The sequence below is a fragment of the Solea solea genome, chromosome 18, assembly GCF_958295425.1.
Source record: "Solea solea chromosome 18, fSolSol10.1, whole genome shotgun sequence".
NCBI lineage: Eukaryota > Metazoa > Chordata > Actinopteri > Pleuronectiformes > Soleidae > Solea > Solea solea.
In genome coordinates, this window is record NC_081151.1 from 24,255,720 (window position 1) to 24,277,851 (window position 22,132).

Genomic DNA, 22,132 nt, shown 5'->3' on the forward strand with positions numbered 1-22,132 from the left:
ATTATGCAAGCACAACTAAATTTCCTCCCGAGACTCTCGGCACACATTGAAATGTCCTAAATAAAATAAAAGCACTTGTAGAAAAAAAAAGAAAATAGAAATGAACAAAACAGAAAACAAGATAAGATATTGCAGGTGAAGAGTGCAGGGAAATGTATGTACTGGGGGAAAGAGGGGCGGTGGTATGATAAATATAATTATAAATATAAAGTGCAGCTTAGTGCAAGACCTGTGTCATCCACTACAGAGGGCGTTATTGATTTCACAGCTCTTTTGTTGCAGGAAATGAAAACGTTAATGTGAGTTTAGTTTGTTGTGTTTATATTTGTTCTCTCATTTACTGCAGATAAAAACCTTTCTAACTAAGTTTATTCTGTTTTTATTTCCACGTCATTAAGTTTTATTTTGAAAGTCGACATTAGCTTATATGATATAATGTAACTGTGTCTCCTGTGATTTTATAGACCGACAATAACGTTTTAAAACTGTCCACTCTCTGTGACGTCACTGACCACGCGTAACGTCCAAACCAATTGTTTGATTTTAGGAAAGGGGAAATATAATGTTTTATTGTGAAAAGCAGTGCCGGAAGTGTTGTCGGTTTGCCGCACGCGGTTTTGCCGGCGGTGCGGCAGCTCAGTCCTCTCGGATCAGCTGCGTCTCTCGAGTCTTGGTAAGATGCGTTACGACGGCGGAACCGGGTCCCGTGATCCGGATCAGACTAGAACCTGACTCCGGGGTAACTGACCGCTCTGGTTCTGAAGCGGCATGAGCGCAGCGGAGGCGGCGGCGGCGCAGAGAGAGTCGAGGCGCTGACAGACGCGGTTAGCCGCGGTTAGCCGCGTTAGCAGCTAACGACGCGATGAACGCGGAGGGAAGCGGAACGATCCGCAGCCGCATCAAGAACCTGCTCAGGTCCCCGTCAATCAAACTGAGGAGGCGGAGCGACAGCGCGCGGCACAAACAGGAGCTGGGCGACAAGGTAGGCGTGTGCACGCACGCACGCACGCACACACACACACACACACACACACACACACTGGACTCTGCATTGACGTCCATTCATTTAAACAGACTAGTCTGACAAAACTGGTCCTGGTCCTGGTCTTTGTAAACAGACAAACACAGAAATCGCACACATGATATTTTTAGATCATAAACTCAACATCAGATCACTGATCTCCACCACTCTCTGGTCTTGGTCTTGGTCCTGGTCCTGGTCCTGGTCCTGATCCTGATCCTGATCCTGGTCCTGGTCCTGATCCTGGTCCTGGTCTTGGTCCTGACCACAGAGACATGACGGATGAAAGCAGTGCTTCTGTTAACAAACTGATTTATATTCATTCATTCACTCTGGAACTCCACCCACCAACACCCACCCACCCAATGAATGAGAGGTCGCTGTTGTTTCAAAGTTTGACCTCTGACCTCTGGGTTTCAGGTGGTTCTGGAAAAGGTTCTGGGAATCACAGCTCCAGGAAACCGAGCTCTGACCTTTGACCCTCGAACTGGACTGTTGGCTTATCCTGCAGGGTGAGTGTGTGAGTGTGTGAGTGTGTGTGCGTGTGCGTGTGTTATGTTTGTCTCAGGATTAACTGACCAGATTATCAGATTAAACACACACACAGTCTCATGGTAAACATTAGTAACGTGTGTGTGTGTGTGTGTGTGTGAGTGTGTGTGTGAGTCAGCTGATTACTCAGCTTCTCCTTCAAGTTTAGTTTCAACAACGTTGAGTTGTTTTGAGGTCAGTCATGTGACCGAGTTTAAAGCGTAAACAGATTAAAGTGAGACTCAAACTCTTAAAGAGACAGACAGACAGACAGACAGACAGACAGACAGACGGAGAAAGTGGGTTAGTTATGAAGGAGGAATGTGACATTTCAATCAGAGAAGAATCAAGACACTCACTCACACACAGACACACACTCACATACTCACACACTCACTCACACACGCACACACACACACACAGACTCACACACTCACATACTCACACACACACTCACATACTCACACACTCACACACACACACACACTCACATACTCACACACTCACACACACACTCACATACTCACACACACACTCACATACTCACACACTCACACACACACACACACTCACATACTCACACACTCACACACACACACACACACACACACACACACGCACACACACCTGTAAAGCAGCAGTCAGAGCAGCTCTCTGTCATTCAACAGTGACATCATTTATTTACTGAATATAATTATACTTTCCTTGTGTGTGCGTGTGTGTGTGTGTGTGTGTGTGTGTGTGTGTTTACACAGGTGTGTTGTCGTTCTGCTGAATCCTCGGAAGAACAAACAGCTTCACATCTTCAACAGCTCCAGGTGAAAACACCGTCGTCCAATCACAAACAAGTATTTCCCGTGCTCGTGTAGTGTTGTCATGTGACCTGTGTGTGTGTGTGTGTTTCCAGGAAGGCGATCACCACATTAGCATTTTCTCCAGATGGAAAATACATAGTCACAGGAGAGGTGAGATGATGATGATGATGATGATGATGGTGATGAAGGTGGTGATGATGATGTGATGGTGGTGATGATGATAATGATGGTGGTGATGACGATGATGGTGCTGGTGATGAAGGTGGTGATGATGATGTGACGGTGGTGATGATGATAATGATGGTGGTGATGATGATGTTGAAGGTGGTGATGATGATGATGGTGGTGATGATGATGACGATGAAGGTGGTGGTGGTGGTGGTGGTGATGATGATGATGATGAAGGTGGTGATGATGATGTTGATGATGATGATAATGATGGTGGTGATGATGATGACGATGAAGGTGGTGATGATGATGACGATGAAGGTGGTGATGGTGATGATGATGATGAAGGTGACGTCATGCTCCTCCCCTCAGAGTGGTCACATGCCTGCAGTCAGAGTGTGGGAGGTGTCAGACAGGTGTCAGGTGTCTCAGCTGCAGGAACATAAATACGGAGTCTCGTGTGTCTCGTTTTCTCCAAACGGAAAATACATCGTGAGCGTGGGCTATGAACACGACAAGATGGTCAACGTGTGGAACTGGAAGGTACTGCAACACTGTCTACTTATACTGCAGCAACACTGTCTACTTATACTGCAGCAACACTGTCTACTTATACTGCAGCAACACTGTGTACTTATACTGCAACACTGTGTACTTATACTGCAGCAACACTGTGCACTTATACTGCAACACTGTGTACTTGTTTGGAACAGAAAAACGTGGTGGTCGCTGCTAACAAAGTATCCAGTAAAGTCACCGCCGTCTCCTTCTCTGATGACAGTTCTTACTTCGTTACCGCCGGCAACCGACATGTTAAGTTCTGGTACCTGGACCACGCCAAGACCTCCAAGGTGTGTATGTGTGTGTGTGTGTGTGTGTTCACCGTGTGTTACTGTGTGTGTGTGTGTGTGTGTGTGTGTGTGTGTTCACCGTGTGTTACTGCATGTGTGTGTGTTTGTTCACCGTGTGTTACTGCATGTGTGTGTGTGTGTGTGTTCACCGTGTGATACTGCGTGTGTGTGTGTGTGTGTGTGCGTGCGTGCGTACAGGTGAACGCCACAGTTCCTCTCCTGGGGCGTTCAGGTCTTCTCGGTGAACTCAGGAACAACTTCTTCAGTGATGTGGCATGTGGGCGTGGCCGAAGCTCCTCCTCCACCTTCTGCATCACCTCCTCAGGTTTACTGTGTGAGTTCAACGACCGACGCCTTCTGGACAAGTGGGTGGAGCTTCGGGTGAGACAACACTCATCAGCCGTGTGTCTTTCACTTTAACTAGTATAACTAAGTTAACTAAGTTCAAACACAAACACACATTTTAATTTGAATGTTCTTAATAAGGTAGAGAAAGACTCTTAATTTGAAGTTATCTGCTTCCTCCTCTGCTTCCTGTCAGAGAGTGGACTCAGCCTCAGTAAGTCTTCATCTGGACTCAGTTCAGCCGATGACATCACAACATTCTCTGATGATGTCATCGGCTGAACTGACTGACACTTTCTTCCTTTCGCTTCATTGGTCGATCTCACACCTGTCACTCATCAACCAACTCACCTGACAGGCTGAGCCACAGTTCACTCGTTCACTCATTCACTCGTTCACCAGGAACCAGCTTCAAGTTACTACGCGTCAGTACTGATGCTGAAGTACTGACGCTGAAGTACTGACTCTGACACAGTACACATAGTATGTTCAGCTCCATTGTGATTCCATAACACACACTCATTGATTGTGACCGGTGTCCTTCTGTCCTCAGGCGTCTCAGTCCACCTGTCTGTCCGTCACAGAGGACTTTATCTTCTGTGGTTGTTCTGATGGAACAGTTCGTGCGTTCAGTCCTGTTAACCTGCACTTCCTCTGCACACTGCCCCGCCCACATCACCTGGGCGCTGACATCACCAGGATGGTGGACGCCAGGTAACACACACACACACACACACACACACACACACACGCACACACATGTTAATGTATAACACACCCCCCCCCCCCCCCCCAGTCAGCTGTTCTCCTCCAGGTCAGACGCTCGTTACCCGGACACAGTAGCGGTGACCTTTGACCCCACAAACCGCTGGCTGTCGTGCATCTACAACGATCACAGTGTTTATGTTTGGGATGTTCGTGACCTCAGGGACCTTCGCAGGGCGGGAAAACTTTACTCCGCCCTCTACCACTCGTCCTGTGTGTGGAGTCTGGAGGTGTGTGTGTGTGTGTGCGTGACATCATTATTAATCACCTCAGCGTTAAAATGACTGGACTCAGATGCAGTACACCTGTGTGTCCTGCAGGTGTCTCCAGAGGGAGGAGGAGGAGGACAGATGTGTCTCCCCCCTGGCTCCTTCCTGTCCTGTTCCTCTGACAACACCATCCGTCTGTGGAACCTCAATGGACAAAATGTCCTTGACAGGAACATCCTGAGCCACGTAAGACAACTACACCTGTAACTACACCTGTAATTATACCTGTAACTACACCTGTAATTACACCTGTAACTACACCTGTAATTATACCTGTAACTACACCTGTAATTACACCTGTAACTACACCTGTAATTATACCTGTAACTACACCTGTAATTACACCTGTAACTACACCTGTAATTACACCTGTAACTACACCTGTAATTACACCTGTAACTACACCTGTAATTACACCTGTAACTACACCTGTAATTATACCTGTAACTACACCTGTAATTACACCTGTAACTACACCTGTAATTACACCTGTAACTACACCTGTAATTATACCTGTAACTACACCTGTAATTACACCTGTAACTACACCTGTAATTACACCTGTAACTACACCTGTAATTATACCTGTAACTACACCTGTAATTACACCTGTAACTACACCTGTAATTATACCTGTAACTACACCTGCAACTACACCTGTAACTACACCTGTAATTATACCTGTAACTACACCTGCAACTACACCTGTAACTACACCTGTAATTACACCTGTAACTACACCTGTAATTACACCTGTAACTACACCTGTAATTACACCTGTAACTACACCTGTAATTACACCTGTAACTACACCTGTAATTATACCTGTAACTACACCTGTAATTACACCTGTAACTACACCTGTAATTACACCTGTAACTACACCTGTAATTATACCTGTAACTACACCTGTAATTACACCTGTAACTACACCTGTAATTACACCTGTAACTACACCTGTAATTATACCTGTAACTACACCTGTAATTACACCTGTAACTACACCTGTAATTATACCTGTAACTACACCTGCAACTACACCTGTAACTACACCTGTAATTATACCTGTAACTACACCTGCAACTACACCTGTAACTACACCTGTAATTACACCTGTAACTACACCTGTAACTACACCTGCAACTACACCTGTAATTACACCTGTAACTACACCTGTAACTACACCTGTAATTACACCTGTAACTACACCTGCAACTACACCTGTAATTACACCTGTAACTACACCTGTAACTACACCTGTAATTACACCTGTAACTACACCTGCAACTACACCTGTAATTACACCTGTAACTACACCTGTAATTATACCTGTAACTACACCTGCAACTACACCTGTAACTACACCTGTAATTATACCTGTAACTACACCTGCAACTACACCTGTAACTACACCTGTAACTACACCTGTAATTACACCTGTAACTACACCTGCAACTACACCTGTAATTATACCTGTAACTACACCTGCAACTACACCTGTAATTACACCTGTAACTACACCTGCAACTACACCTGCAACTACACCTGTAATTACACCTGTAATTATACCTGTAACTACACCTGTAACTACACCTGTAATTATACCTGTAACTACACCTGCAACTACACCTGTAATTACACCTGTAACTACACCTGTAATTACACCTGTAACTACACCTGCAACTACACCTGTAATTACACCTGTAACTACACCTGTAATTATACCTGTAACTACACCTGCAACTACACCTGTAATTACACCTGTAACTACACCTGTAATTATACCTGTAACTACACCTGCAACTACACCTGTAACTACACCTGCAACTACACCTGTATATATGTGTGTATATATATATATGTATATAAGTATATATATATATACGTGTATATATATATATACTTATATACATATATATATATATGTATATAAGTATATATATATACACGTATATATGTGTATATATTTACAGGTCTAGTTGCAGGTGTGTAAAAAGGCAGGGACCCACATGTTTATAAATGCTTACACCGTTCTCTGACCTTTGACCCCAGGACCTGCAAAAGGTCATCTACGTGGACGATAACTTGTCGAGCCTCTTGGATACGGACAGCTTTGCCGTTGCCGGTGGTAACACGGAGAAGGCGGGGTCATCGTGTTCAGAAGGGCAGCAGACTGACCAGAACAGGATGGGTATTAGGACCCTGACAGTCAGTCCTGATGGACAGCACCTGGCCTCTGGAGACCGCATGGGAGTCCTCAGGTGAGTGGGGGCGGGGCTTCAGCCTGGTGTGAGCTGCAGCTCATGTTTGTTTACACGATGCTTGTTTGTTTGTTTGTTTGTTTGTTTGTTTACACGATGCTTGTTTGTTTGTTTGTTTGTTTGTTTACACGATGCTTGTTTGTTTGTTTGTTTGTTTACACGATGCTTGTTTGTTTGTTTGTTTGTTTGTTTACACAATGCTTGTTTGTTTGTTTGTTGTAGGGTCCATGAGGTGGAGACGATGGAGGAGATTCTCAACGTTCAGGCTCACGACTCTGAGATTCTCTGCCTCGAGTTCTCCAAACCTGAAACTGGTCAGGACCAAAATCCTAAACCCCTGACCTTAACCCTTAACCTTTAACCCCTGACCTTAACCCTGTGCAACATAAACAGTAGCCATGGCTCTGGACCAGGGTCTGGATTATGTGTATGTAAATGTAGCAGATTTATGGGATGTGGTGACTGGGATCCAGACCCTGCACTGACATGGCTATAATGTCATGTGACTCACACAGTGATGACATCACTTCCTGTTGAGTGGACTGAGCAGAAACACGATTGACTTGACACATGAATGAGTAAAAAGCTGTCTGTCTGTGTGTCTCTTTCTCTCTCTGTCTGTCTGTCTGTGTGTCTCTCTCTCTCTGTCTGTCTGTGTCTCTCCTCAGGTCTTCGGTTGTTAGCGACGGCGAGTCGCGATCGTTTAATCCACGTTCTGGACGCAGCTCGAGATTACAGTCTGGTCCAAACACTGGATGAACACTCATCGTCCATCACTGCCGTACGATTCGCCGGTCAGTGACTACATTAACTCAGTGTTCTGTGACATCACATCACTGTGACATCACTGACTGTGACATCACTGTGACATCACATCACTGTGACATCACTGACTGTGACATCACTGTGACATCACTGACTGTGACATCACTGTGACATCACTGACTGTGACATCACTGACATCACTGTGACATCACTGTGACATCACTGACATCACTGTGACATCACTGACTGTGACATCACTGACATCACTGACTGTGACATCACTGACATCACTGTGACATCACTGACATCACTGACTGTGACATCACTGACATCACTGACTGTGACATCACTGTGACATCACTGACATCACTGACTGTGACATCACTGACTGTGACATCACTGTGACATCACTGACATCACTGACTGTGACATCACTGACATCACTGTGACATCACTGACTGTGACATCACTGACATCACTGACCTCACTGTGACATCACTGACCTCACTGTGACATCACTGACCTCACTGTGACATCACTGACTGTGACATCACTGTCTCTGTGTCCTTCAGCCAATGAAGGGAAAGTTTGGATGATCAGCTGTGGAGCCGATAAAAGCGTTTACTTTCGCACAGCTCAGCAGGTCAGTGACATCAGTCTGACATCACAGGGACTGACTCCTCCCCCTAACCTGCTGTCTCTCCTCCTCTTTCTGTCTGGGTGGTGGGTGTGGTCAGGTGGAGGCAGGATTGGAGTTCACACGGACTCATCACGTGGTCAGAAAAACCACTCTGTATGACATGGACGTTGAGCCGACCAGGAAGTACGCTGCAGTGGGCGGGCAGGACCGCAGCATCAGGTACCGCCCACCTGACAGTGTGTGTGTGTGTGTGTGTGTAATGAGAGTCACATATGTTCATGTGAGAATAACATGTGACAGGTATGCTCTCACTATACACACACACACACAGTATACATGTATATGTCATCATGTGTGTCCTGCAGGATCTTTAACATCAGTAACGGGAAACAAAAGAAGATCTATAAAGGCTCACAGTCAGAGGACGGCACGCTCATCAAGGTAACACACACACACACACTGTTACCATGGAAACAGCAGCAGCATCATGTGACGCCATGTGTGTTGACATCCACAGGTACAGATCGACCCGTCAGGTCTCTACATCGCCACCTCCTGTTCAGACAAGAACATCAGTATCTTTGACTTTTACTCTGGAGAATGTGTGGCCTCCATGTTTGGACACTCAGGTGTGTGTGTGTGTGTGTGTGTGTGTGTGTGTGTGTGTGATATAAACATGAATGTATATACTGTATATATTTATGTTCAGACACTCAGCTGTGTGTGTGTGTGTGTGTGTGTGTGTCAGAGATTGTAACAGGTGTGAAGTTCAGCAGTGACTGCAGACACCTGATCACTGTCTCTGGAGACAGGTACGTCTTTACATCACTGATGATGATGATGGTGATGATGAGGATGGTGGTAATGGTGACAGTGATGATGATGAAGATGATGTGTGTGTGCAGTTGTATCTTCGTGTGGCGTCTCAGTCCTCAGTTGACCATCAGGATGAGGCAGAGACTCACTGACCTCAGATCAGCCAATCACAGCTCCAGCACACAGATTGAGGCTCCGCCCACAGCAGCCACACTCAGGTGTGTGTATTTGAAAAATTATGAAGCAGAATTATTTGATAGAAATGCTAGAAGTTTTTAAATAATAATGATGTAATGGATCAATAATAACATGATAACTTTCATCTTTTCATCATAAGTGAAAGATTATATTGTTGTAATAACACACACACACACAGCAGGGCGGCAGCAGCGTCTCCTCGAGTCGTCACCATGTCGTCAGACAGCGACAAAGATGAGGAGGAGGAGCTGTGCTCTCCTTATATGGGCACAGCTGGAAGTGTGGAGGAGGAGCCAGGTATGACATCATTAGGTGTGTTTATGTTAGCATCAGCTGTTAGCCGCTAACACATGTTTCTTTGGCGCAGACGTTTGTGACGACGCGCTGATCACGGAGGACGGCGGCGCTGAGGTCAGTGATCAATAATCCAGAATCAATGATCCAGAATCAGTGATCCATCATCCATAATAACCAGTGTGTGTTTCCTCAGGGGGCGTCAGCAGGAAGTCGACTCCCTCGCCGCCGCTGGTCCAGGAAGATGGGCGGAGCAGACGGCGTCCTGATGGTCAAATCGATGTTGGACCTGAGACAACTGGACGAGGAGAGGAGTGGCCAAGACATGGAGGCGGGGCTTCAGAGAACCAATGTGGAGCTGGGGAGTACTGTCAGTCTGCAGGTCTCTCACACACACACACACACACACACACACACACACACTGAACACTGTGTGACCTCTGTGTGCTTCTGTCCCTGTAGGTTCAGGACGAGTCGAGGACCAATCAGAGACCAGACTTCATCCTGCTGTCCAATCACAGTCCACAAGGGGAAGACGCGGCGCTGTTTCCTGATCAGTGGGAGGACAGAGTGAGTCTGGCCGGCAGGTATGTCCACTTGTCTTCTGGTCTCAGGGTTTTTTGTCTCCATCTGTCCTGTCCATCTAAACCCCGCCCCCTTGCTGTCAGTGAGTTCCAGGTAAAGGAGGCGTGTCGTCCTTCTGCCCCTGGTGGACATCGGGACAAACCTAGTCCAGACAGCGGCTGCTCGCTCGACTTCAGCTCCACACTGACCACTCCAACCAGACCTGCAGGAGACGGTGAGATGGACAGAGACGTTGTCTCAGTTGTCTCAGATGTCTCAGATGTCTCAGATGTCTCAGTTATAGTTAGATAGTTAGATATTTCCATGGTCAATGAAACAAGTCTTTCTGTCTCAGACTCGGAGAAGACGGTTGTAGACGAGAATTCCTCGGAGCTGGAGGACGATGACGACGGAGGGGGCGGAGCCTATCAGACTGTCCCTCAGACTCCAGACCAGGAAGCTTTTCTGAAGGAACACTTTGTCACACTGTCTGACCACTCAGGTACGGCTCAGCCTACAAACTATGCAAACCCACCCGCAATGACAGAAACCCAACCCACTACTGCATAACACACCCACCCACCACCTCAAGCCACGCCCACTTCTCTATGCGTGATTCTGTTTTCCAGGGAGTCCGAGCAGAGCGAGCCACAGCTCAACTGAGAGTCTCAGCATCTCCTCCAGGTTCCTGTCCCACAACTCAGCTGGAAGGTAAGGTCAGAGGTCAGGGGTCAGGGGTCAGAGGTCAGGGAGCGGTCACATGACAAATGACACCTGCTTGTGTTCTTGTCTCCTTCTCAGTCGCGCTGTGTTTCCTCTTCCATCTCGGACCAGCAGAGAAGTCGGAGCAGGAGACATGAAGACGCGTCCTCTGGTCTCTGAAGTCCGACCTCTGATGGAGCAGGAGCAGAACCAGAACAGGAGCCAGGACAGGAAGGTTTCATGGCACCAGGATCAAACACAGACTCAAGACCAGGTACATATCCAGACCAACCAGGACCAAGCACAGCCGCCTCAGGAGGAGGACACCTGCCAGAAGTTGTCTCCTCCTCTGAAGAAGGTCCAGACAGCTGTGGAGTCCAGGAGGAATGTGGGCCCGACGGCCCGGGCTGCAGCCTCACATCTGAACTCCACCTGTGGACTCAGGAAGACACAGTCTGTCCACAGCCTGCTGAGTGACACAGGTGAGACAACAGGACTCAAACTGTTGACAGGACAGGGGTCAGGAGGTCAGGGTTCATCAAGTTCAGGTGAAAATGATTCATCAGTTTGTAGAAACCAGAGATGTCCTCTCTCTTTCCTCAACCTCTCTCTCTCTCTCTCTCTCTCTCTCAGGTGACCCCTCCCTCTTGACCGCTCATCCATCTGGAGAGGTCCCTCATCAGCTGCTCCTCCCCCTTCAGCGTCCCACCACCCTTCCGTCCTCCCCCAGGCGTCTGCCCGCTCAGAGACTCGGTCCTGTGTCCCCCAGGTCCCCGCAGCAGGAGACAGCTCAGTCTGTCACTGTTGGACAGAGAAAGTCTTCCTCGCCGTTGTCCTCGTCCACACCGGCGCCACGGTCCTACATGAGCCCGACCACCAGCTCCATGGCCAAGATGTCCCGCTCCGTCTCCATGGGCGACGGCCTGAACATCTCTGACCCTGTGGAGGACGCCGTGGTGACGTTGTCCTGCTCTCAGATCAAAGACACTACACCTCCTCCGGTTGCCGTGGTTCCCTCCAACGCAGCTCTGGCCGCACCTCCTCAAGCTGCTATTGTCCCCGTTGTTGCCTCCTCCTCCTCACCGAGTAACCATAGTAACCAGGTACCCCCTCCCCCCCGCAGTCTACAGACTCGGGTGTCCAGCAGCAGACCACTTCCAGACAAACCCTCCCTCACCTCCTTCTCGCTGTCGACTCGTCCTCCGGTCCCCGTCTCCCCCCTGACTCCCCCCCCGCCTCAGACTCCTGCAGGAACCAGTGCTGAACAGAGAGACCACCCAGGTTTGTACTTTCCTCCTCCTCTTCCTTCCGCCTCTGTGTGGGCTCTGGCTCCGCCCCCTCCTGACTTTTTGTTTGTCTCTCTGTTCAGACCTGCCAATCAGTGTGGAGAGCTGCAGAGCTTTGACCAATGAGCTGCAGAGCTGCTTTAAGAGAGCCACACACCTGTACAGACAGGTGAGTGTCCACAAAGCCAGGGTCCAGGGAACCTGAAGGAACCCGAAGGAACCCGAAGGAACCAGAGGAACCTGAAGGAACCCGAGGAACCTGAAGGAACCCTGGTTTTCAGGTTCTCTTGCAGTCTTTTTCACCCGCGTCTTCTTCTCCTCCTCCAGGTGAGCGGCTCTTCCACTGATGGCTCCGCCCCTGACCAGCAGATGGCAGTGCTCCTATCAGAGGCCTTCCATGCCATGAGGGTGGAGCTGGACTGTTTGCCACTGAGTGAGCCGAGCATGCTGGGAGGAGTGGGGGAGGTAAAGATGGCGGCTCTGCTGGAGGAGTACTCTCTGCTGCTCCTACAGGCCGTTCAAAGGAAGGTCAACAGCAGCATGTCCTGAAGTACACTCCTCCTCCTGGTCTTGGCTCCGCCTCTGTTTTTAATCCTGACCTCAGATGTTTGGCGGGGTCGTGATATTTTTAACGACTCTTTCGGGGACTCTTGAATTCGTGAATCTAGAGGATTATTGAGACTTGTCTTGTCACTGATTTGAACTAACTTTATCGTTCTCTTATCTTAACACTTTTTTAGAAAAAAAATACACTTTTGTGGGGTTTAAATCTGGGTCAAAGTTCATCTTTTCATGTTTTTGACTAATTTTAAAATAAAACTTCAGGGCTTCTTTTCATCTGTGTGCTTTCATGAGAGCTTGAATCTGATTGGTCGAGGTTCTGCTCAGCTGTAAACTGTCAATCAATATTTGTCAACATGTTTATGTGAGTGAAGGTCAAACAGACCAGTTTATTCATTCATTCATTCATTCATCACACGTTCATTCAAATCATTTATTTATCATCACTGACAACAAAATGGCTGCTGCCGATCGCAGAGACAAACAGATTAAGATTATAACGGTCAAATGTCTAAAATCAGAAGACAGGAACAATAGTTAAGTGCTGACAGGAGGTCTCACTCGTACCCGGGTCCTGGGACCATCACAGCGAGAACAGCAGGAATCCAGAGAAGACGCTGAAATTCCTCGAGTCGTCGTAGAGTCGATAGGTCGCTGGCAGAGTGAGGCGGACGCGGTCGCCCTCGTCCAGCCGCAGAGCCACACCCCCGGACGTGCAGGTGTAGCCGCCGTGGTCGTTCAGCTTCAGGTTGAAGATGATTGGCTGCTCGTTCATGACCAGGTACAGACCCATGTATCCTTTCAGGTAATCTGCTGCTGTGAAGCTGAAGAAGTAAATGCCTGTGACTGGAGCCGTGAAGACACCTGAGACACAAAAACACCACTGTCCTTCACTTCCTGTCACCTGTACACTTTCACCACACACAGATGGAGCTTCACTCACCTGCAGCCGTGTCGTAGGCTCCACCCACATCACTGATGCTTTTGGAAAAGATCAGAGTCGTCTCTTGATCAAAGGGTCCAACTGTGCCAGAGTCAGTGAGTGCAGCTGAGAACGCCACCTTCAGTCCAACTGGGACACACACACGTATGTTGTCCAAAATCAGTCCAAAAAGTCATAGTATAGTGACTTTTTGGACTGATTTTGGACGACATACCTGTACAAACATATGACCTATGACTTTTTTGACTGATTTTGGACGAAATACTATACTATGACTTTTTGGACTGATTTTGGACGACATACTAACCTATGACTTTTTTGACTGAGTTTGGACGACATACTAACCTATGACTTTTTTGACCGATTTTGGACGACATACTAACCTATGACTTTTCTGACTGATTTTGGACGACATACTAACCTATGACTTTTTTGACTGATTTTGGACGACATACTAACCTATGACTTTTTTGACTGATTTTAGACGACATACTAATCTATGACTTTTCTGACTGATTTTGGACAACATACTAACCTATGACTTTTTTGACTGAGTTTGGACGACATACTAACCTATGACTTTTTTGACTGATTTTGGACGACATGCTAACCTATGACTTTTTGGACTGATTTTGGACGACATACTAACCTATGACTTTTTTGACCGAGTTTGGACGACATACTAACCTATGACTTTTTTGACCGATTTTGGACGACATACTAACCTATGACTTTTCTGACTGATTTTGGACGACATACTAACCTATGTCGTTTTTGACTGAGTTTGGACGACATACTAACCTATGACTTTTTTGACAGATTTTGGACGACATACTAACTTATGACTTTTTGACAGATTTTGGACGACATACTAACCTATGACTTTTTGACAGATTTTGGACGACATACTTACCTATGACTTTTTTGACTGATTTTAGACGACATACTAACCTATGACTTTTTTGACCGAGTTTGGACGACATACTAACCTATGACTTTTCTGACTGATTTTGGACGACATACTAACCTATGACTTTTTTGACTGAGTTTGGACGACATACTAACCTATGACTTTTTGGACTGATTTTGGACGACATACTAACCTATGACTTTTTTGACTGAGTTTGGACGACATACTATAACCTATGACTTTTTTGACCGATTTTGGACGACATACTAACCTATGACTTTTCTGACTGATTTTGGACGACATACTAACCTATGTCGTTTTTGACTGAGTTTGGACGACATACTAACCTATGACTTTTTTGACAGATTTTGGACGACATACTAACTTATGACTTTTTGACAGATTTTGGACGACATACTAACCTATGACTTTTTGACAGATTTTGGACGACATACTTACCTATGACTTTTTTGACTGATTTTAGACGACATACTAACCTATGACTTTTTTGACCGATTTTGGACGACATACTAACCTATGACTTTTTTGACTGATTTTGGACGACATACTAACTTATGACTTTTTGACAGATTTTGGACGACATACTAACCTATGACTTTTTGACAGATTTTGGACGACATACTTACCTATGACTTTTTTGACTGATTTTGGACGACATACTAACCTATGACTTTTTTGACCGATTTTGGACGACATACTAACCTATGACTTTTTTGACAGATTTTGGACGACATACTAACTTATGACTTTTTGACAGATTTTGGCCGACATACTAACCTATGACTTTTTGACAGATTTTGGCCGACATACTAACCTATGACTTTTTCGACTGAGTTTGGACGACGTACTATACTTTGTCGTTTTTGACTGAGTTTGGACGACATACTAACCTATGACTTTTTTGACTGCTTTTGGACGAAATACTAACCTATGACTTTTTTGACTGAGTTTGGACGACATACTGACCTATGACTTTTTTGACTGATTTTGGACGACATACTAACCTATGACTTTTTTGACTGATTTTAGACGACATACTAACCTATGACTTTTTTTACTGATTATGGACGACATACTACAGTATACTATGTCGTTTTTGACTGATTTTGGACGACATATTAACCTATGACTTTTTTGAGTGATTTTGGACGACATATTAACCTATGACTTTTTTGAGTGATTTTGGACGACATGCTATACTATGACTTTTTTGACAGATTTTGGACGACATGTTATACTATGACTTTTTTGACTGATTTTGAACGACATGCTATACTATGACTTTTTTGACTGATTTTGGACGACATGCTATACTATGACTTTTTGGACTGATTTTGGACGACATGCTATACTATGACTTTTTTGAGTGATTTTGGACGACATACTAACCTATGACTTTTTTGAGTGATTTTGGACGACATGCTATACTATGACTTTTTTGACAGATTTTGGACTACATGCTATACTATGACTTTTTTGAGTGATTTTGGACGACATGCTATACTATGACTTCTTTGACAGAGTTTGGAAGACATGCTATACTATGACTTCTTTGACAGATTTTGGACGACATACTATACTATGACGTTTTTGAGTGATTTTGGAAGACATGCTATACTATGACTTCTTTGACAGATTTTGGACGACATGCTATACTATGACGTTTTTGAGTGATTTTGGACGACATGCTATACTATGACTTTTTTGAATAATTTTGGACGACATGCTATACTATGACTTTTTTGACAGATTTTGGACGACATGCTATACTATGACTTTTTTGACTGATTTTGGACGACATGCTATACTATGACTTTTTTGAGTGATTTTGGACGACATGCTATACTATGACTTTTTTGAGTGATTTTGGACGACATGCTATACTATGACTTTTTTGAGTGATTTTGGACGACATGCTATACTATGACATTTTTGAATGAATTTGGACGACATGCTATACTATGACTTTTTTGACTGAGTTTGGACGACGTACTATACTTTGTCGTTTTTGACTGAGTTTGGACGACATACTAACCTATGACTTTTTTGACTGCTTTTGGACAAAATACTAACCTATGACTTTTTTGACTGAGTTTGGACGACATACTAACCTATGACTTTTTTGAACGATTTTGGAAGACATACTAACCTATGACTTTTCTGACTGATTTTGGACGACATACTAACCTATGTCGTTTTTGACTGAGTTTGGACGACATACTAACCTATGACTTTTTTGACAGATTTTGGACGACATACTAACTTATGACTTTTTGACAGATTTTGGACGACATACTTACCTATGACTTTTTTGACTGATTTTAGACGACATACTAACCTATGACTTTTTTGACCGATTTTGGACGACATACTAACCTATGACTTTTTTGACTGATTTTGGACGACATACTAACTTATGACTTTTTGACAGATTTTGGACGACATACTAACCTATGACTTTTTGACAGATTTTGGACAACATACTTACCCATGACTTTTTTGACTGATTTTGGACGACATACTAACCTATGACTTTTTTGACCGATTTTGGACGACATACTAACCTATGACTTTTTTGACTGATTTTGGACGACATACTAACTTATGACTTTTTGACAGATTTTGGCCGACATACTAACCTATGACTTTTTGACAGATTTTGGACGACATACTTACCTATGACTTTTTTGACTGATTTTAGACGACATACTAACCTATGACTTTTTTGACCGAGTTTGGACGACATACTAACCTATGACTTTTCTGACTGATTTTGGACGACATACTAACCTATGACTTTTTTGACTGAGTTTGGACGACATACTAACCTATGACTTTTTTGACTGATTTTGGACGACATGCTAACCTATGACTTTTTGGACTGATTTTGGACGACATACTAACCTATGACTTTTTTGACCGAGTTTGGACGACATACTAACCTATGACTTTTTTGACTGAGTTTGGACGACATACTATAACCTATGACTTTTTTGACCGATTTTGGACGACATACTAACCTATGACTTTTCTGACTGATTTTGGACGACATACTATGTCGTTTTTGACTGAGTTTGGACGACATACTAACCTATGACTTTTTTGACAGATTTTGGACGACATACTAACTTATGACTTTTTGACAGATTTTGGACGACATACTAACCTATGACTTTTTGACAGATTTTGGACGACATACTTACCTATGACTTTTTTGACTGATTTTAGACGACATACTAACCTATGACTTTTTTGACCGATTTTGGACGACATACTAACCTATGACTTTTTTGACTGATTTTGGACGACATACTAACTTATGACTTTTTGACAGATTTTGGACGACATACTAACCTATGACTTTTTGACAGATTTTGGACGACATACTTACCTATGACTTTTTTGACTGATTTTGGACGACATACTAACCTATGACTTTTTTGACCGATTTTGGACGACATACTAACCTATGACTTTTTTGACAGATTTTGGACGACATACTAACTTATGACTTTTTGACAGATTTTGGCCGACATAATAACCTATGACTTTTTGACAGATTTTGGCCGACATACTAACCTATGACTTTTTCGACTGAGTTTGGACGACGTACTATACTTTGTCGTTTTTGACTGAGTTTGGACGACATACTAACCTATGACTTTTTTGACTGCTTTTGGACGAAATACTAACCTATGACTTTTTTGACTGAGTTTGGACGACATACTGACCTATGACTTTTTTGACTGATTTTGGACGACATACTAACCTATGACTTTTTTGACTGATTTTGGACGACATACTATACTATGTCGTTTTTGACTGATTTTAGACGACATACTAACCTATGACTTTTTTTACTGATTATGGACGACATACTACAGTATACTATGTCGTTTTTGACTGATTTTGGACGACATATTAACCTATGACTTTTTTGAGTGATTTTGGACGACATATTAACCTATGACTTTTTTGAGTGATTTTGGACGACATGCTATACTATGACTTTTTTGACAGATTTTGGACGACATGTTATACTATGACTTTTTTGACTGATTTTGAACGACATGCTATACTATGACTTTTTTGACTGATTTTGGACGACATGCTATACTATGACTTTTTGGACTGATTTTGGACGACATACTAACCTATGACTTTTTTGACTGATTTTGGACGACATACTAACCTATGACTTTTTTGAGTGATTTTGGACGACATGCTATACTATGACTTTTTTGACAGATTTTGGACTACATGCTATACTATGACTTTTTTGAGTGATTTTGGACGACATGCTATACTATGACTTCTTTGACAGAGTTTGGACGACATACTATACTATGACGTTTTTGAGTGATTTTGGACGACATGCTATTCTATGACTTTTTTGACAGATTTTAGACGACATACTAACCTATGACTTTTTTGACCGAGTTTGGACGACATACTAACCTATGACTTTTCTGACTGATTTTGGACGACATACTAACCTATGACTTTTTTGACTGAGTTTGGACGACATACTAACCTATGACTTTTTTGACTGATTTTGGACGACATGCTAACCTATGACTTTTTGGACTGATTTTGGACGACATACTAACCTATGACTTTTTTGACTGAGTTTGGACGACATACTATAACCTATGACTTTTTTGACCGATTTTGGACGACATACTAACCTATGACTTTTCTGACTGATTTTGGACGACATACTAACCTATGTCGTTTTTGACTGAGTTTGGACGACATACTAACCTATGACTTTTTTGACAGATTTTGGACGACATACTAACTTATGACTTTTTGACAGATTTTGGACGACATACTAACCTATGACTTTTTGACAGATTTTGGACGACATACTTACCTATGACTTTTTTGACTGATTTTAGACGACATACTAACCTATGACTTTTTTGACCGATTTTGGACGACATACTAACCTATGACTTTTTTGACTGATTTTGGACGACATACTAACTTATGACTTTTTGACAGATTTTGGACGACATACTAACCTATGACTTTTTGACAGATTTTGGACGACATACTTACCTATGACTTTTTTGACCGATTTTGGACGACATACTAACCTATGACTTTTTTGACAGATTTTGGACGACATACTAACTTATGACTTTTTGACAGATTTTGGCCGACATACTAACCTATGACTTTTTGACAGATTTTGGCCGACATACTAACCTATGACTTTTTCGACTGAGTTTGGACGACGTACTATACTTTGTCGTTTTTGACTGAGTTTGGACGACATACTAACCTATGACTTTTTTGACTGCTTTTGGACGAAATACTAACCTATGACTTTTTTGACTGAGTTTGGACGACATACTGACCTATGACTTTTTTGACTGATTTTGGACGACATACTAACCTATGACTTTTTTGACTGATTTTGGACGACATACTATACTATGTCGTTTTTGACTGATTTTAGACGACATACTAACCTATGACTTTTTTTACTGATTATGGACGACATACTACAGTATACTATGTCGTTTTTGACTGATTTTGGACGACATATTAACCTATGACTTTTTTGAGTGATTTTGGACGACATATTAACCTATGACTTTTTTGAGTGATTTTGGACGACATGCTATACTATGACTTTTTTGACAGATTTTGGACGACATGTTATACTATGACTTTTTTGACTGATTTTGAACGACATGCTATACTATGACTTTTTTGACTAATTTTGGACGACATGCTATACTATGACTTTTTGGACTGATTTTGGACGACATGCTATACTATGACTTTTTTGAGTGATTTTGGACGACATACTAACCTATGACTTTTTTGAGTGATTTTGGACGACATGCTATACTATGACTTTTTTGACAGATTTTGGACTACATGCTATACTATGACTTTTTTGAGTGATTTTGGACGACATGCTATACTATGACTTCTTTGACAGAGTTTGGAAGACATGCTATACTATGACTTCTTTGACAGATTTTGGACGACATACTATACTATGACGTTTTTGAGTGATTTTGGAAGACATGCTATACTATGACTTCTTTGACAGATTTTGGACGACATGCTATACTATGACGTTTTTGAGTGATTTTGGACGACATGCTATACTATGACTTTTTTGAATAATTTTGGACGACATGCTATACTATGACTTTTTTGACAGATTTTGGACGACATGCTATACTATGACTTTTTTGACTGATTTTGGACGACATGCTATACTATGACTTTTTTGAGTGACTTTGGACGACATGCTATACTATGACTTTTTTGAGTGATTTTGGACGACATGCTATACTATGACTTTTTTGAGTGATTTTGGACGACATGCTATACTATGACATTTTTGAATGAATTTGGACGACATGCTATACTATGACTTTTTTGACTGAGTTTGGACGACGTACTATACTTTGTCGTTTTTGACTGAGTTTGGACGACATACTAACCTATGACTTTTTTGACTGCTTTTGGACAAAATACTAACCTATGACTTTTTTGACTGAGTTTGGACGACATACTAACCTATGACTTTTTTGAACGATTTTGGAAGACATACTAACCTATGACTTTTCTGACTGATTTTGGTCGACATACTAACCTATGTCGTTTTTGACTGAGTTTGGACGACATACTAACCTATGACTTTTTTGACAGATTTTGGACGACATACTAACTTATGACTTTTTGACAGATTTTGGACGACATACTTACCTATGACTTTTTTGACTGATTTTGGACGACATACTAACCTATGACTTTTTTGACCGATTTTGGACGACATACTAACCTATGACTTTTTTGACAGATTTTGGACGACATACTAACTTATGACTTTTTGACAGATTTTGGCCGACATACTAACCTATGACTTTTTGACAGATTTTGGACGACATACTAACCTATGACTTTTTCGACTGAGTTTGGACGACGTACTATACTTTGTCGTTTTTGACTGAGTTTGGACGACATACTAACCTATGACTTTTTTGACTGCTTTTGGACGAAATACTAACCTATGACTTTTTTGACTGAGTTTGGACGACATACTAACCTATGACTTTTTTGACTGATTTTGGACGACATACTATACTATGTCGTTTTTGACTGATTTTAGACGACATACTAACCTATGACTTTTTTTACTGATTATGGACGACATACTACAGTATACTATGTCGTTTTTGACTGATTTTGGACGACATATTAACCTATGACTTTTTTGAGTGATTTTGGACGACATATTAACCTATGACTTTTTTGAGTGATTTTGGACGACATGCTATACTATGACTTTTTTGACAGGGTTTGGACGACATACTATACTATGACGTTTTTGAGTGATTTTGGACGACATGCTATTCTATGACTTTTTTGACAGA

General features: G+C 43.1%; 2 protein-coding genes across 9 annotated transcripts in view; one reads left to right on the top strand and one right to left on the bottom strand.

Annotated features, from left to right (window-relative positions):
• Positions 1-578: 578 nt before the first annotated feature.
• mapkbp1 (mitogen-activated protein kinase binding protein 1) lies at positions 579-13,128 on the top strand. 7 transcript variants are annotated; one of them, XM_058616273.1, is made up of 31 exons: positions 579-982; positions 1,442-1,533; positions 2,308-2,370; positions 2,460-2,517; positions 2,908-3,078; positions 3,249-3,386; positions 3,585-3,767; positions 3,928-3,945; positions 4,285-4,445; positions 4,528-4,726; positions 4,817-4,951; positions 6,818-7,026; positions 7,249-7,340; positions 7,695-7,820; positions 8,364-8,434; positions 8,529-8,650; positions 8,797-8,872; positions 8,949-9,060; positions 9,180-9,243; positions 9,337-9,465; positions 9,624-9,742; positions 9,813-9,856; positions 9,921-10,121; positions 10,202-10,326; positions 10,408-10,538; positions 10,659-10,805; positions 10,933-11,014; positions 11,105-11,487; positions 11,639-12,286; positions 12,375-12,460; positions 12,619-13,128. In XM_058616273.1, exons 1-31 carry the CDS (start codon positions 863-865, stop codon positions 12,838-12,840), a joined length of 4,527 nt encoding a protein of 1,508 aa, XP_058472256.1. In that variant the 5' UTR covers positions 579-862; the 3' UTR covers positions 12,841-13,128. The 7 variants fall into 7 exon arrangements, with proteins under 7 accessions (XP_058472256.1, XP_058472262.1, XP_058472258.1 ...); XM_058616279.1 differs by having other exon boundaries at positions 11,141-11,487; XM_058616275.1 differs by having other exon boundaries at positions 9,921-10,109.
• Positions 13,129-13,300: 172 nt separating this feature from the next.
• Positions 13,301-22,132, bottom strand: part of LOC131444393 (uncharacterized) — a 36,882-nt gene continuing 28,050 nt past the window's right edge. For both annotated transcript variants that reach the window (XM_058614665.1, XM_058614664.1), the window contains 2 exons: positions 13,796-13,924; positions 13,301-13,716 (listed from right to left, as the gene is read on the bottom strand). In XM_058614665.1, coding sequence (XP_058470648.1) covers positions 13,436-13,716; positions 13,796-13,924 — 410 coding nt within the window. In that variant the 3' untranslated portion in view covers positions 13,301-13,435. The remainder of the gene's footprint in view (positions 13,717-13,795; positions 13,925-22,132) is intronic.

Excerpts from the sequence above, each read along its gene's own strand:
- mapkbp1 (XM_058616273.1), top strand. The coding sequence starts at position 863 with ATGAACGCGGAGGGAAGCGGAACGATCCGCAGCCGCATCAAGAACCTG. Across the intron at positions 983-1,441 it reads AACAGGAGCTGGGCGACAAG|GTGGTTCTGGAAAAGGTTCT; the intron begins GTAGGCGTGTGC and ends TCTGGGTTTCAG. Across the intron at positions 11,488-11,638 it reads CAGCCTGCTGAGTGACACAG|GTGACCCCTCCCTCTTGACC; the intron begins GTGAGACAACAG and ends TCTCTCTCTCAG.